General features: G+C 35.2%; 2 protein-coding genes across 2 annotated transcripts; both read left to right on the forward strand.

Moving 5' to 3' along the window:
* The first annotated feature begins 2349 nt into the window (after positions 1-2349).
* On the forward strand, positions 2350-6985 carry LOC113229671. The gene is made up of 5 exons (XM_026463343.1): positions 2350-2422; positions 2724-2786; positions 3534-3650; positions 4648-4872; positions 5979-6985. Exons 1-5 carry the CDS (start codon positions 2378-2380, stop codon positions 6063-6065), a joined length of 537 nt encoding a protein of 178 aa, XP_026319128.1. The 5' UTR covers positions 2350-2377; the 3' UTR covers positions 6066-6985.
* A 4884-nt stretch (positions 6986-11869) lies between these two features.
* Positions 11870-16519, forward strand: LOC113229738. The gene is made up of 5 exons (XM_026463419.1): positions 11870-11914; positions 12240-12302; positions 13110-13226; positions 14184-14408; positions 16222-16519. The coding sequence occupies exons 1-5, from the start codon at positions 11870-11872 to the stop codon at positions 16306-16308; spliced, it is 537 nt and encodes a 178-aa protein (XP_026319204.1). The 3' UTR covers positions 16309-16519.
* Positions 16520-17141: the final 622 nt, after the last annotated feature.

Consider the following 17141-nt stretch of genomic DNA (forward strand, 5'->3'; position numbering starts at 1 on the left):
AGCTATAAAAACTAAAATTTATATAAAACGTAACCGAAACAACGTGAACAAATTTCACCTTACAAATATTAATTAAAATCAGTTTTCAGTTAGGATGTTTCGTTTTTTCGATCACACAAAGTATTTCCGTACCTCTTTTCCTACCTCTTTTTAAAAAAAATTAGTGTGCAATCTGTAACTTCAAAAGCAATAAATTTTTTGAAACTCGCACGATTAATATCTTTCATTGCTTTTATTGCATGACAAAGTAATTCATGCAACTTCATAATCTTTCCTTCCACTTTTTCTTCGCACACATCATCTCTTTCTTTAAATCTTTTAATTGGATAGTTTTTTTATTTTTGCGTTTCTAGCACTTTCCTTCATCTTTTAGATTTCTAATTTTTCTTTTCTGTTTTGATTTTCCTTATTCATTTTCAGCGGAAAACAAGTAGTAAATATTAAATTATGAAAATCAATAATATTAACTAAACATTTATACGAAAAAACATATAAAATTCTTACTTTTCATAGAAAATGTGGCTTCGATGGCGGTTTTTTCCTACTTCGGTGGATGTTTTTCTGAATTCGGTGGAATAAATTTCCACGGGATCCAAGGCCACGGGATTCAGAAAATATATTTTTTTATATTACTCGTAACGACAATACTTGTAAAATCAACAAATTGTTATTATATTTTATTCGTTACAACACATATTATACAAAATATTACATACAACCGTGATATTTAGTTTTTGAAAATCGTGTACACGTATACACCGAATTCAAAAATCAACCTGGACCAAACCTTCAGCCGCAGGGGTGTGATGGATGAATTATATATAAACCAATTGCGAAACTTCTAAAATACTTTACTTGTGCCGTGCAGCGTGATTAGTAACTACCACCGAATTCTGGCGTAAGCCTGGGACACGCAGCAATCTTGGTGTTCTGATAAAACTATTGTCTAGTTTATTGTGAATTTAGGTTACAAGTACTGTTATCTAATTTGATTACACGTGACCTAAAGTCTAATATTAATATACAGTTTCAAAGTCTAATATTCATACACGGTTTCAAATTTGAGAAAATATGACAATTTGGGTTCTGCATTCGGGATATACAACCGTTGTCAGGTTTAAGGCATTTCGATTTTTTTCCATTAGGTCCAAAAGGTTTATTGTAAAGGTTTTATGCTCTCCAGTCAGCTTTCGACTTATATTATACACTCCTTTTTTTGTAGATATTTGTTTTGATAAATAAGTCGAGTTGTGACCACACAACAAATGCCCATATCAAGTATAGTATTTTAGTTACTCGTTTACTCATTAAAATATTCACCCATTCCCAATGGTTATTTTCGCAGGCATAAATGCGCAAATTAATTTAAAAAAAACTAATTTCACTTGCCCTCGTGCTCGATGGAAAAAAAATTTTGTTCTCCATCTTGTGTCAGATGGAAAAAAATTAGTAAGTATGCAAGATAAATAAAAACGTGGAAAAAGAATATAAAGTCAATACTTACGTTTTATTCTTTAGTAGGGAAGTTATATTAATATTATAAAAAAAAATGTTTTCGGAAAACCGTGGATCAAGCCGAGTGGCAACAAGGTACTACAACATATACTAAAGCACACCACCTTTGTTCAACAAGAAACAGTTTAATATACAAAAACGTTGAGAAATGAAACATTTGCCATTTTGATATTATGATTCTTTTCATAACATCTATGACAGTCATAGATTAAGAATTTTACGATGAAACATTTTATAACGCCTTCAAGTATAATTTTTTTAAGGTAGGTAGGTACCTATTAAACAATAATATCAATGTATCAATTTTATGAATTGATGAAGTGAACGTAATTTTTCTATTTAAATTGATATTATTCGTTTAGATGAGCTAAAGAAAATAAATAAAAAATAAATTTTAAGGCTTATAAAGAGGCTTACCCACTGGTGGGTAGGGTTTGCGGCGGTACTGAAAATTTTCGTCACATAATATATCATAATGAATTTGGCTTCTGTAATTCTGCATTAGTAATAATAATAAATATTAATGTTTGTAAGAGACAGGAGCCTAAAATAGGCGAACCCTGTATCTTTACACTCCTAGTTTCAATCTTTTGGTAAAGCAATTCTGTATTTAAGGTTATTAGGCACAAATGTGGTTAGGGAGTAGTTTTACAAGTTAGTATATGTAATGCGTGTGCGTGCATGCGCGTGCAAGTACTGACATCAACAGGCGTCAAATATACCAAGTGTCCATTCTTTATAGACATTTCTCTAGTTAGTCTAATTGCAAGTAATACTTTGATGACGGTCTATACGTACAAGTATATAAACTTTCAGCCACGCTCCCATCCCATCATTCTTGTTCGTAATTCGCTCTGCAACCATGAGTAACTGGGGTGGTATTGTTATCTTAGCTACGGTCTTAGAGGTGAGATGTTCTTCATTGTTCATAATTAAAAATATGCAACCATAACCTATGCCCTTACGGATTTTATAAAATACGATTGGATTACTTAGTGTAGTTTCTATAGTAAGCCCAATATCGATGAATGAATTCAAAACTATAATTGAATTAGCTTAAATACTTCTATATTTAAGCTGATTAATAGATAGTTTGGTTTTCAATGTAATTAATTGAATAATTAGACAGATATAACAATATTGTCGGTTAGTTAAGTAATTGTAATTATGCCTGTTAACCAACTTTTGTCACAAAATAAAACTTTCAGGTGATACATGGGCAACCACCAGCAAATATTCCCGAGATATGCTTAGGTAGCGCTCCATATTTGGTAAGTACTTAAAGAAGGTAAACAAAAGACACAAGACAGGTACAACTGGTGGCCTTATTACTAGATGGCAATCTCTTCTACACCTCCAACTCCGAGCTACAGGATAAACTTAATAATTACATTATGATAATAAAAGCGAATTTAATGCACTTACACTATAAAAATAATTCAAATATTTCAATATGTTTATGTCAATTATAACCACGGAAGAAAGTAAAGAGGGGGTAGAGGCATAACAAAATTGCACATAATATTAGAAAGAGAGCAAGAATAGGAATATACTCGTAGAATAATTTTACTATAAGGTAATGTATGAGCTTTGAGTGAAATTCTAAGACTCGCTATTACAACCATCACGGTAATCATCTCGCCTCTTTTAGTGGTTTTGACATTTCCATGCTACAGCTTAGCCAAAATCATCATTATCGTCAGTTTACACGTACGCACTGCTGGGCGTAAGCCTCCCCTTGAACACGCCAACTCTCCCGGTCCTGTCCCGCTCGTATCCAGCCGCAGCCTACGGGCCACCCTTCTCAGGTCGTGCCTCCATCTTGTAGGTGTCCCAATTTACGTTTTCTTTGACGTGGTCGTCACTCTAGGAAGAGCCTGCTCCGGCGGCCACCCGTCCTCCTGCACACAATATCAAATTTACACAATAACTAAATGATGAAAAAGATGATTGTTACATTAAATTGTGGTCATTTCGTTTATATCCAGCTATTGACTGTGGACCTGAAATGATTACAGGAACCCGCACCAAACTGCTGCGATATGCAGCCCTTGTTCAGCGTGAAGGATATGTATAAATGTGGCTTCCCAGAACCGGACAGCGTGCTTGCTAATAAACGTGTGACTAGCAGAGATGTGAGTATTCAAAATTAAAGCGTAAAACACGCAGAGAGCGGGTGCGGATCGGGCGCGTCTCGGGTCGGAAGCACGGCGGATCTAATTCCGTGTATTATATGGACGCTAATACAACACACACGGGCGCGTGACGGGCAAACAAAAAAATCATACTAAGGTAGGGTGGGAACCTTAATATAAACCTGCTGCGTAGAATGGGGGTTACCATACTTGTCTTATTGACCTGTGGTAATACCATGCACAGATTCCGAATGCAACCAACGGGTTAATTGTAATAATTGTACGTGAATGTTCACTTACAATCGTTAGAGGCACACGGTAACTCTAACGATTTTGGTAGAACCACAACTCTGTCACTAGGGCTGCAAACTGGACAGCGACCGGCAGCATGGCGGCGACAGAGATAACTGTGGGTAAACGAGTAAACAGAGACTTTTTTTCACGGGTAAGCGATTCTGTAAACAGAAGATGCATAATTTAAAAACGTGTGACTACCAGAGATGTGAGTTTTCAAATTAAACACGCAGCGAGCGGGTGTGGGTCGGGCGCGTGTCGTGCTGGAAGCATGGCGCGCGGCGGGTTTAATTCCGTGTATTTATATGGACGACAACACACCGAACGCGGGTGCGTGCCCCCATCACACGCATTTTGTATTTGATCAAGTCGCGTGAGACGCTGCTCGCGTCGCTGCCGCCACCGTGCCGACCGCCGCGCTGCCCGGACGCTGTCATCCAGTTCGCAGCCAAGCTGCACGTTAGCAGCTTTGTTTTCATCAACCACATTAAAAAATTTATAAATAATTTTTAATTCTTTATTACCAAAAATTTGTGGTTCTTGGACGCATGATGATTAAAAGGACATTGACTACCATTATAGGAATATCCCTATAATGGTACTTAGATAAGTAATTAATATTACTTTGAAAAACATTACGATTAATTTCACTTGTTTACGGTACCCTGTCTTTAGCTACATAAAAATATATTACCTGTTACAGTGTCCAAAGTTTAAATGCATAGCAAAAAAATACAATGTTTTACGTGACGGCGAAGTCGATTCAGAGTTGCTTCATACCCTCTTGGACAACTATGTGAAGAAGAACCCATCATTCAAGTCAGCAATTGCTTCAGCGAAGAAGACATGCGTTGGGAAGCAACTCACTGGTATGGAGTCATGTCCCCCGGAAAAGATCTTTGGCTGTATCTTTTCAATAATGCTGTTTGTAAGTATATAAGCTCCATCATGAGCATGAGTTTCATGATATTTAGGGTGTTTCACAGACTTATAAATAAAAAATACTCATATTTATTAGAGATACAGTATTCTTTTCCTTCCAAGAACAAATGTATTTGTATACATTTTTTTTTTTTTCACTTGTGTTGGTACATCGTGACGCACACAAACCCAAACTTAAACGCATGTTAGTCGCCATTTTTTTAAGCGACTGTTGTGGCCGGCTTATTAATTGTTAACAGATTGCAACACACGTCGCCGACTGGTAGGGCGTGTAAAGTCTGTGGCTTTACATCTATTTGCCAAATTTTTCGAAATCAGTTAACGGAAAGTAAGTGAAATTAGGAAATGAATCCGGATCTATTGGATAAACCGGATTCATCTCCTAATTTGTTACAATTAGTGGTGGAATATTTTCTACGAATTGACCACTTCTGAAATACTCACTTTCCAACAAAAAAGAATCATCGAATATCGGTTCACAAATGTCTGAGTAATCGTGTAACATACACCCAAAAAATACTGTCGAGTTGAGAACCTCCTCCTTTTTTTTTAAGTCGTGTAAAACAGCTTTATATTCTCCAAAAATTTCTTCTTGCTTTGCTTATTGACAGTGCCCTCTTTAAGATTTTACCAAAACCAAAAGCGGTAGGGATACTATGTACTTTAAATTTTGTAGTTGCGATATTTTGCTTCTAGAGTCATTATTTTATTTTTAAAAGCAATACTGCATTCAAAGATTTTTTAAAAGTTGCTTGTCTCACCTGGGAACCTAACCGACTAAATGTGAAAACAAAAACCTGTAGGACTAGCACGACAGGGCGCGACTTGAGCGAGAGCGACAAAGCGTGAGATACTGCCATTCTCGCATAGAGATATCGCACTTTATGTCGTTCTCGCGCAAGTCGCATCCTACCGTGCTAGCCCTATTGTATTCCAATGCCGATCAAAAGGGTTAATTATAGGGAGTAATTCCTAAAAACACAGCGATCATGTTTGTCCAGAAGAAATCACATTATGGGACTATGCGGTGTAGTTAACACATAATCCATTGGAAATTAATATTATGCTAAGTAATATAATAATTGTTTACAGGAATGTCCAGGATGGCAAAGTGACCCTCGCTGCGATTACATGAAAGAGTTTATGAAAATTTGCCCACCTTACTTGTTTAAATTTTGAAAACAGTATTTATGTTATAGGGTTTATGGGTAATGACAATAAGTTAAAGAAGGATGGCGACATGCCGTGTATTTTGTGACCCAGTGTTTTGACGACGTGCATTAAAGAGACTTATCAATACTTGTGATTTATTATCAAAGCATCAAAAAGCTTATTGAGTACAGTCTGTAGAAGTTGGGGTTATAAAATTGATATACGAGGTGTTCTAAATAAAAAACGAAGTACCTTTGTAAACAAATTTTTGTTTGGGCGCGGTTTGTTTAAAACCCAACGGTTATACACTGCACTTTTGCCTTCCTACGACCAGCAGCGGTACCAAATAAGTGTGTTTAAAAACACTAATAATTTAATAACTCTAAATTACAAAAAAAATGTATTTCGCGGAGACCGCATAGAAAAACGCTATTATTAGAGAAATACGCGTGCGTCTCTCGCTAAGATAGATTTCGGAGTACGCCATCGACAAAGTGATAGCGGAACCGCGACTTGCCTGATATCCCGCAAGGGGTGAGGAACCAAACCAGTTGTCGCCTATAAAAAATGGCTCGCGCTCCGCTTGAAATAATGTACTACATTGATATTCCTAGCTGTACGTTCCACTGCTGGATACAGGACTCTTCCAGATGCATTTTTTAACCATAAATAAAACAAATAAAATAATTATTAATTTACAACGTTAAGGTTATGTTTATAACATTAGTAGCAGAAAACAAGTTTTCAGTTTGCTCCTAAAAATAATAAAGAATTTGATGAATATTCCTAAATATGCCAAACTCTGGCCACGTTTAATACAACACGTTAAAGTTTTCTGTCGCAATGAAAATGAATAAAAATTAAATCTGCCCAAAAGGCAGAAATCTGCCACAAATGGTCACACTGTTCTCAATCTCAAAGTGACATTGACATTGGCAAGAGGCCCTTTGTCAAAACGTTCCTTTGCTTAATTTCGTATCTCTCATTTAAATATTGTCTATACATTTTTGTCACATTCTGTTTTATTTTTTACTTTATGTCATTATTGTTTAATTGATTATTTGATTAGTTACTTTATACCTTTAATGATGTATGGTGTACTATAAAATAACCAATACTTTAGGTAGGTAACATTCAATCATGCTTAAAATGAAACGTACGTACAAGAATGGCAACTAATCTATGGTCCAACTGAATCAATTGCGTTGTGTTCTTAGATCTATTCTAAAATACATTGTTTGGCCATTTCTTTATTCCCGACTTCTAAAAATATACAAAATATATTAATAACTAGGCATAAACTAAAACGTTAAATTATACTAGCAAAGTCCATGAGCGGCACTTCGTTGATTTTGGGTCAGCTTTCGCCATCCTTCTTTATAAGTATCGTTAAAATGTTCTTGTTCTTTAACTTAGATTTGCTAAATAAACTCTGAATAAGCTACCGCCGTAACCATTCCCCCAGTCGATAGAAAGTGTTTATTAACTAGATATAACCGAGATATAATACATGTAGTTTACATACATTTTTATAATAATGAAAGTTGATTTGTACACTAACTCCTTATTGTAGCAATTGCGGCGTCATTGAAGATATTTACCAGGTTTTGATGGAATGTGTTCATACCAAGAGACAGTTGGGCAGTGTGGCCAACATACGACAGACTGGGTGGTGTAACAGTATACCGGACGTTCCGTCGTCGAACGAAGCCAAGATACTGTACAGAATATATTTAGATAGTCTTAATCTAGGTTAGATGTATAAATTAAGTAGCAATACGGAGCGACATTACTATTCAAATACACGGTAAAGCTCCTTAAATTTAGATTAAAAAAATGTTGATTTTGTACACGAATCGTTTATTTATATTTTTTTTATATTTTTAATTTTGTTTCAACGTGTAGGCAATGACTTTGAATTTGAAGCAAAATAATAAAAGAAAGTGGAACATGTAAAATTCAGTCTATTTTTTGAAATGTTAGGTGAACATTCGGATAAAACTCTAGTTCACTCACTATTAGCATTCCTCGGCCAGTACGCACTGTTATAGCACTAGAAAGCTACATGATTGCATACAAAACAAAAGCTTCTATTTTGTAATATGTTGTTTTTTTATAATATCATTTGACGTGACGAACGAGTCGTGCGCCTAATGGCAAGCTACACGCCTGTCCATAACAGTTGCAATGCCACTCAGAGCTTCAAGCCGCAAAGGTCTGAAGGGCAGTGCCACTGCGGCCGTCACCCTGAGACATAAGTTTTTTTAACTGCCTCTCTGGCCGAACGGTTACCATTCCGGGCTGCCACACAGAGGTCCAGGGTTCGATTTCCAGTTATTTATTTCGTGAGTTTGTGGCAGTGGCAGTACTTGACTGGACGAACTCTATCACGAGGAGCTTTACTGTTACTAAAACTTATTTTCCAGTGTATGCCTGCAATTGCAACAAACTTATTTGCGTTTTCCATTTTCGAAAATAACGCTGAGTAAATATCCTCGACCATATATTTGTCGTCAGTGATAAAACAAATATGCACCAAGTATACTACACAACTATAATAATATCTCACTAGGATATTCTGTTTTAAATATGATACTAGTAGATTTACATACAATTAGGTCTTTATTAAGAAGTAAACAGCCTTTAGAATATAATATTCATTTCTGTATCTTCTTGTCTATGAAAATAAACTAACCAAATCAATACCTTCAATGAACACTACGCCAACTTTATTTTTTGGCCATTTTCTGTTATTTTTGTAAACATATTTATTTAATAATATTATGCTCCCCGAATTTTGTGAAAAAAAAAGAAACAAAAAACAAAACTCGAAAAAAAACAAGAAATATTTTTCTAAAAAGAAACAAAAAACGAAATAAAAACCGAACAGGTATAAAAATTTTGTTGGCATAGTATTCTCCGGAGGTATCGAAATGCAAATAACTGAGATTTCATACAAAAGGTAACATTGAAACCGAAATAGTTCTTGGATCCACGTTCTTTCTTAATCTATAAATGTTCATAACTATGAATTATACCATTCGTAGACACGAAAAACAAGCATCCAGATGTATGTAGAGTTGCGGTCACCGGTCCGTTACGTCATTCTATACACCATACATACATATATATATCATGTATCATAATCATCACCACGACAAGGGTGCATTTTACATGCCATTGTGATTTGTTACCGTTTTCCGGCAAATAACTGTTTTCTCCTGTATTATATCCTAGCTCGCTGTCATCACTGAAGAACTTACTAAATGCTTATTATATGAAATATGCACCTATTTATTAAACAAGCTACTTAATAAAAACGCATAAGTATTAGTATAATCCTACATTCAGCTAAGGTGGATCACACAGAGATTGAAGAACAATAGAAAAGGGTCCTCCCTAAATTACTAATTACATTAAACGCTCTTTATGTCTTTCGTAGCCACCGTAGACATTAAAACCTTTCATAAATTTGTGGTTTTATTATTTGAGTTAGTAAAGAGTTAATTAAAATCTCATATTTCGAGTACCTACATGCCTAGCCTATTTATATGGAAACCTACTATTGGAAAAATGTAGCGAGACTGAAAGCCCTAACAACTTTAGGTTGATCAATTGGAGAACCAAAATCATTAGAATATTATATTATCGGAATAATTATATCAAGTATAGTATTTTAGTTACTCATTTACCCGATCAAATATCCACCCATTCCCCAACCTTTTCATAATAATATACATATAATTGTAACCAATAAAGTATATATAGATATAACTAAACATTGTGCTTATTTCGGAAGTTATTTTTCGCAGTGCACACGTACGCAACTTAATTTTAAAATTTTCATTGAATTCATATTCAATTATTTTTTGTGAAATTACTCCACTAGGTTATTATAATTAATAATACAAAGATCGAACACTCAGAAAAAAATCTTTCGATCCGGTCAGATTCGAACCGACGTCTTCTTGCATACCGTGGCAGACGCTATACCAACTAAACTAATTTAAAAAATTTAAATGTCACTTATTCTCGCGCCCGATGGAAAAAAAATTGTCCTCCATCTTATGTCAGATTGAAAAAAATTGGTACGCAAGACATGGCAAACAATATAAAGTCTATATTTATGTTTTATTGTTTAGTCGGGAGATTATATTAATATTATAAAAATAACATTGTTGGAAAACCGTGGGTCAAGCCGAGTAGCAATGAGGTACAACATACACTAAAGCATACCACCTTTGTTCAACAAGAAACAGTTTAATATACAAAAACATTGAGAAAAGAAACATTTGCCATCTTGATATTATGATTCTTTTCATAACATTTATAACATAAGACGAAACATTTCGTAATGCCTACAAGTATAGTTTTTTTTAAGGTTACCTATTAAACAATAATATGAATTTAAAAAGAAGGATGGCACCGTCCCGTGTATTTCTGACCCAGTGTGTTTGATGACATGCATTAACGAGACCTATCAATACTTGTGATTCATTATCAAAGCATCAAAAAAGCTAATTAAGTACGGGCTGTAGAAGCTGGGGTTATAAATTTGATATTGGTTATGTTTATAACAATGTCCTATATTTCGCTGCAGATGTTTGTTCGTAATAGCAGAAAACAACAAGTTTTCAGTTTGTTCCTAAAAATAATAAAGAATTTGCTGCAATTCCTAAATCTGCCAAACTCTGCCACATTTAATACAACGTTAAAATGTTCTGTCGCAATGAAAATTAATAAAAATTATATCGGCCCAAATGGCAATAATCTGCCACAAATGGTCACACTGTTCTCAATCTCAAAATGACATTGACATTAGCAAGAGGCCACTTGATAAAACGTTCCTTTCCTAGCTTTCGTATTTCTCATTTAAATATTGTTTAAACATTTTTGTCACATTACGTTTTATTTTTTACTTTATGTCGTTATTGTTTAATTGATTATTTGATTAGGTATTTTATAGCTTTAATGTTTTACGTGTGTACTATAAAATAACCAATACTTTAGGTAAGTGAACATTCAATAATGCTTAATAAAACGTACGTACAAGAGCTTTACCTAATCTATGGTCGAACTGAATCAATTGCGTCGTGTTCATGCATCTATGCTAAAATACATTGTTTTGCAATTTCTTTATTCCCGACCTCTAAAAATATACAAAAATATATTAATAACTAGGTATAAACTAAACCGTAAAATTATACTAGTAAAGTCCATGAACGGCACTTCGTTGATTTTGGCTCTGATCAGCTTTCGCCATCCTTCTTTAATGAATTGCTAAAATGAACGTAATTTTTGTATTTAAATTGGTACTATTCGTTTAGATGAGCTAAAGAAGTATGAACGATGAGCTAAAGTAAATAAAAAATAAATTTCAAGGCTTACCAAGAGGCTTACCCGCTGGTAGGGTTTGCGTCGGTGCTTAAAATTTTTCTCACATTATAAATATATCGTACTGAGTTTGGGTCCTTTAATTCTACATTAGTAATAATAATAAATATTAATATTTGTTTGTAACAGACAGGACCCTAAAATAGGCCCTGTATCTCATGACTCTTAGTTTCAACCTGTTTGGTAAGCAGTTACTATACTTAAGGCACAAATGTGGTTAGGGAGCAGTTTTATAAGTTATTATATGCATTGTGTGTGCGTGCGAGTACAGACACCAAAGGCGTTTGTTAAATATGCCAAGTGTCCATTCTTTATACACATTTCTCAAGTTACTCTAATTGCAAGTGATACTTTGATAACGGTCTACGCGTACAAGTATATAAACTGTCAGCCACGCTCTCATCCCGTCGTTTTTGTTCGTTATTCGTTCTGAAACCATGAGTAACTTGGGTGGTATTCTTATCTTAGCTAAGGTTTTAGAGGTGAGATTTTGTTCATTGTTTATAATTCAAAGTATGCAACCTTAACCTATGCACTTACGGATTTTATATAATACGATTGGACCACTTAGTGTACATTCCATAATTAGCCCAATATTGATGAATGAATTCAAAACTAAAATTAAAACAATACAGTAATACTAAATCTAAATACGTAAATTATACTTTTATATTAAACTGATTGGTAGATAGGTTAGTTTTCAATGTAATTAGTTAAATAATTCAATAGTATAACAATATTGTCGGTTAGTTAAGCAATTTTAATTATGCCTATTAACCAACTTTTGTCACAAAATAAAACTTTCAGGTGATACATGCGCAACCACCAGCAAATATTCCCGAGATATGCTTAGGTAGCGCTCCATATTTGGTAAGTACTTAAAGAAGGTAAACAAAAGACACAAGACAGGTACAACTGGTGGCCTTATTACTAGATGGCAATCTCTTCTACACCTCCAACTCCGAGCTACAGGATAAACTTAATAATTACATTATGATAATAAAAGCGAATTTAATGCACTTACACTATAAAAATAATTAAATATATTTAATATTTATTATTATATTTAAATGCATTTAAAAATAATAATAAATTTAAATAAATACATTGTATGTACTTATGTTAATCATTACCACGGAAGAAAGAAAATAAGGGATAGAGGTAAAATAAAATAGCTAATAATATTAGAAAGAGAGCAAGAATAGGAAAATACTCGTAGAATAATTTGACTATAAGATAATGAATGAGCTTTGAGTGAAATTTTAAGACTCGCTATTACACCATCACGGTAATAATCTCGCCTCATTTAGTGGTTTTGACGTCTCCATGCTACGGCTTAGCCAAAATCATCATTATCGTCAGTTTACACGTAGGCACTGCTGGGCGTAAGCCTCCCTTTGAACACGCCAACTCTCCCGGTCGTGTCCCGCTCGTATCCAGCCGCAGCCTACGGGCCACCCTTCTCAGGTCGTGCCTCCATCTTGTAGGTGTCCCAATTTACGTTTTCTTTGACGTGGTCGTCACTCTAGGAAGAGCCTGCTCCGGCGGCCACCCGTCCTCCTGCACACAATATCAAATTTACACAATAACTAAATGATGAAAAAGATGATTGTTACATTAAATTGTGGTCATTTCGTTTATATCCAGCTATTGACTGTGGACCTGAAATGATTACAGGAACCCGCACCAAACTGCTGCGATATGCCGCCCTTGTTCAGCGTCAAGGATATGTATAAATGTGGCTTCCCAGAACCGGACAGCGTGCTTGCTAATAAACATGTGACTAGCAGAGATGTGAGTATTCAGATTAAAGCGTAAAACACGCAGAGAGTGGGTGCGGGTCGGGCGCGTGTCGGGTCGGAAGCACGGCGCAAGAAGGGTCCAATTCCGTCCAATTTATATGGATGACAACACACCAAGCGCGGCCGCGTGTCTTCGTCTCGCGCATTTTGTATTTGATCAAGTCGCGCGAACGTTAACGCCTTTAACGCCGGGTTTAAATCGAGTTAAACCCCATTAATGCCCGAAGTCGAGGATAAAAACCTATTTACGACTAAATATTTGTTGTGAATTGAGTATTGTTGAAATTTAAGTATACATATAATTACAAAATATAAAATGGTCCCAAAATTGTCTCTCGTTACTTTTCAATTCAACTATAAACATTTAACATGGAAGTCTAATGGAAGTCTTTTTAATAACATTCGATGTACCTAAAACTTTATTTTCTTCGTTTGCTTCCTCTTCCGCCTTTTCAAAAAGTAATACATTATTATAATTTCATCTTCATCCATTTCACACGGGAGCGAAAACTGGCTTCCAAAAGAACATAGAAGTAATTGCAGTGCATCAAACGACTCTGTCTTGCAAACGACAAGGCGGCTGCCGTGAAACGATAAATTGTCGTCACGATCTAGTAGAAACAGCTCGACACGACAGTCGTTCAACGATAACATAATCGTCCACGACAGATAATCATGATATGGGAACAGGCTAGCGCGACAGTTATCCAGCGATAAATAAAACGTCACGACACATTGGGGACGCGGCCTAACGTGCAGCTGTATTTTCACCAACCACATTAAAAACAAATTACATTTTTTTTTACCAAAAATCTATCTCTATGACATACGATAAGTAAAAGGACATTGGAGGTATCTAAGTAATTAATGTTACTTTGAAAAACATTACAATTAATTTCACTTATTTAAGGTACCCTGTCTTTAACATAAAAATGTAAACCTGTTACAGTGTCCAAAGTTTAAATGCTTAGCAAAAGTATACAATGTTCTACGTGATGGCGAAGTCGACTCAGAGTTGCTTTATACCCTCATGAACAACTATGTGAAGGAGAACCCTTCATTTAAGTCAGCAATTGCTTCAGCGAAGAAGACATGCGTTGGGAAGCAACTCACTGGCATGGAGTCATGTCCCCCAGAAAAAATCTTTGCCTGCATCTTTTCAATAATGCTGTTTGTAAGTAGATAAGCTCTGTCATGTACGAGTTTCATGATACTTAGGTGTTTCACAGACTTATAAATGGGAAGCAGACTAAACATATTTTCACACCTACATACTCATATTTATGAGAGGTACAGTATCCTTTTCCTTCCAAGAACAAAAACATTGTATATTTCTTTTATTTTTCACTTGTGTTGGTACACCGAGACGCACACAAACTCAAACTTAACGCATTGCAGTCGCCATTTTTTTTAAGCGATTGGTGTCGCCGGCTTATTAATTAATTCACTAAAACCGGTTATTTGGAGGTCCATACGAGCAGACAGGATAATTAACTTTGTTATTTTTTTTTCCAATTCTAACGCAACTGATGTAGAAAAGCTTTTCAGCTTAACGAGTATTTTGAAAATGAAACTTAAAAACTTAAATAACGTAATTATAAGCACTGAATTGGTGAATTTGTGAGATAGAAGTTGGCAAAAGCGACATGTGGCGTGTGTCGTACGCGACGGAATATATGTTTGGTCTGCTTCCCATTTATGTGAGATGTGAAATATGTGAGGCGTTTTCGCACAGTGTCCGATCCAAATCCGAGATTATACAGATCTAGAAAATTCGGACTGACTTCGTATGTCGCTTGTGAACTGCATCAGATCCGAATCCAAGGATATAATGATGTCACTTGTACCCCTAGAGATTCAAAATTCTGGCCATTCTGGTGCGGTGTGGCGTAGAGCGTTTAAGTCGTTATCCATAATTTCTCGCTATAATATTTGTAAATTTTGACTATTTGAGTGCGCTGATTCAAGTAACTGTCAAACAATTTCAGTGAAAGCCCTCTGACACCAATAGCTTCTAGTTTGCTTAGTAAAATGGGAATTGACACGGTATCGAAGGCCTTGGAGAGATCAAGAAATATACCTATGCATTTTGATTTATTATCAAGACTCTCCACCATACGATTTGTCAAGCTAAGAACTGCATCCTCAGTGGATAGTCTCGATGTAAATCCAACTTGGTTATCAGATATTATTTTAAATTTATCCAAATTATTCAAAAGCTGCTTGTTCATTATTTTCTCCAAGACCTTCGACAGCGCGGACAAAATGGAAATCGGTCTATAGTTATTACATTATTATTACATTATCAGTGGATCCACTCTTGTGAATAGGGTGGACTAATGCAGTTTTGAAAGCCCTTGGGAAAATGCCTGCCGAGATAGCCAAATTGCAAATGTGAGTAATGGGAGGTGCTAAAACATCAGCATAGGATTTAATGATTTTTGAAGATATTCTGTCCCAATCTACAGCGCAATCACTGCGCAAGTCATTTATAATACTCTTAACGTCTAATTCATCCACTGCTATCATTGCCATGGAGTTACAAGGCTAGCTTTGAGCGGGATCAGGTGCTCTACAAGAATGGTTTGAAGCAACAATTTTATCCGCTAAGCTTTTGCCAACGTTGGCGAAGAAGTTATTGACATTATCAACAGCAGACTTTGGGTTTTGATCGGATGTAAGAAGATTTGAAGCTGAGGAAGAGAAAATATTTAACTTTGCTATCCTTTTTAAAGTATCCCAAGTAGCTCTAGGATTGTTCTTTGCTTTCTCCAGTTCGAAAGATTCGTATTCCCTTTTTACTCTGCGTAACACTTTATTACAAAAGTTTCTGTAACGAGTGTAAATTAATTTATGGGTCTCATGTTCCATATTAACCTTGTATCTTTTGTATAGCCTATCTATCTATTTATTAGAATAAACTTGTGTTCAGCGGTTACGCTCTCGCGTAAGTCGCGAGATATATAATATAGTATAATTGTTTACAGGAATGTCCAGGATGGCAAACTGACCCTCGCTGCGCTTACATGAAAGATTTTATGAAAATTTGCCCACCTTACTTGTTTAAATTTTAAAAATAGAATTTATGTTACAAGCTATATTTATAATATCGTTATAATGTTTTGTGTTAAAGTGTTTTAACTTAGATTTGCATTTGAGTCTGTCCCTTCCGACTTCGACTCTATTTCCATATAGTTCACTGAGGAACCCTCAACTCTCCTCTAAATAAACTACCGCCGGAACATTCCTATAGTCAATTGAAAGTGTTTATTAAGTAGCTAATATAACCGAAATGCAATTAATAAAGTTAATTTTGTGTATAAATTAATTATTTATAAGTTTTATGTTTTCTTATTTTATTTTAAGGCATAGGAATCGCAACTGCTGAATGACTTTGAGTTTGAAACAAAATAATACAAAAAAATAGAACATGTGAAACAGAGTCTATATTTTTAAAATATTAGGTAAACATTCAGACAAAACTCTAGTTCACTCACTATAAGCCTGCCTCGTACACGCTTTTATAGCATTAGAAAGCTACATGATTGCATACAAATATAAAAGCTTATGTTTTATAATACGTGAGGCGCACTATAAGTTTCCGGAGTGAATAGGAAAAAATACTATAAATGGTCAGAAATGAATTTATTGTTTCTCAAAATATTCTCCGTTAGCGTTAATACACTTTTTTGTATTGGTATTAAAACGGGTTAACATAGAGATGATCTACCTAATAGAAACTGATAAGGGCCTGTTTACATTTGAGATACTAAGTAAATATTGGAAATGCCTTGGTCACCATTTTACATCCCACAGGAGAACTTAAGTCTCCTACGGCTGTGATTGAAATGATTCTCCTCGCCATTCAGTCCGAAACGCATTAGTGCAATGGTAACCCACGCGGATT

The sequence above is a fragment of the Hyposmocoma kahamanoa genome, unplaced genomic scaffold, assembly GCF_003589595.1.
Source record: "Hyposmocoma kahamanoa isolate Upper Pololo Valley unplaced genomic scaffold, ASM358959v1 62, whole genome shotgun sequence".
Taxonomy (NCBI): domain Eukaryota; kingdom Metazoa; phylum Arthropoda; class Insecta; order Lepidoptera; family Cosmopterigidae; genus Hyposmocoma; species Hyposmocoma kahamanoa.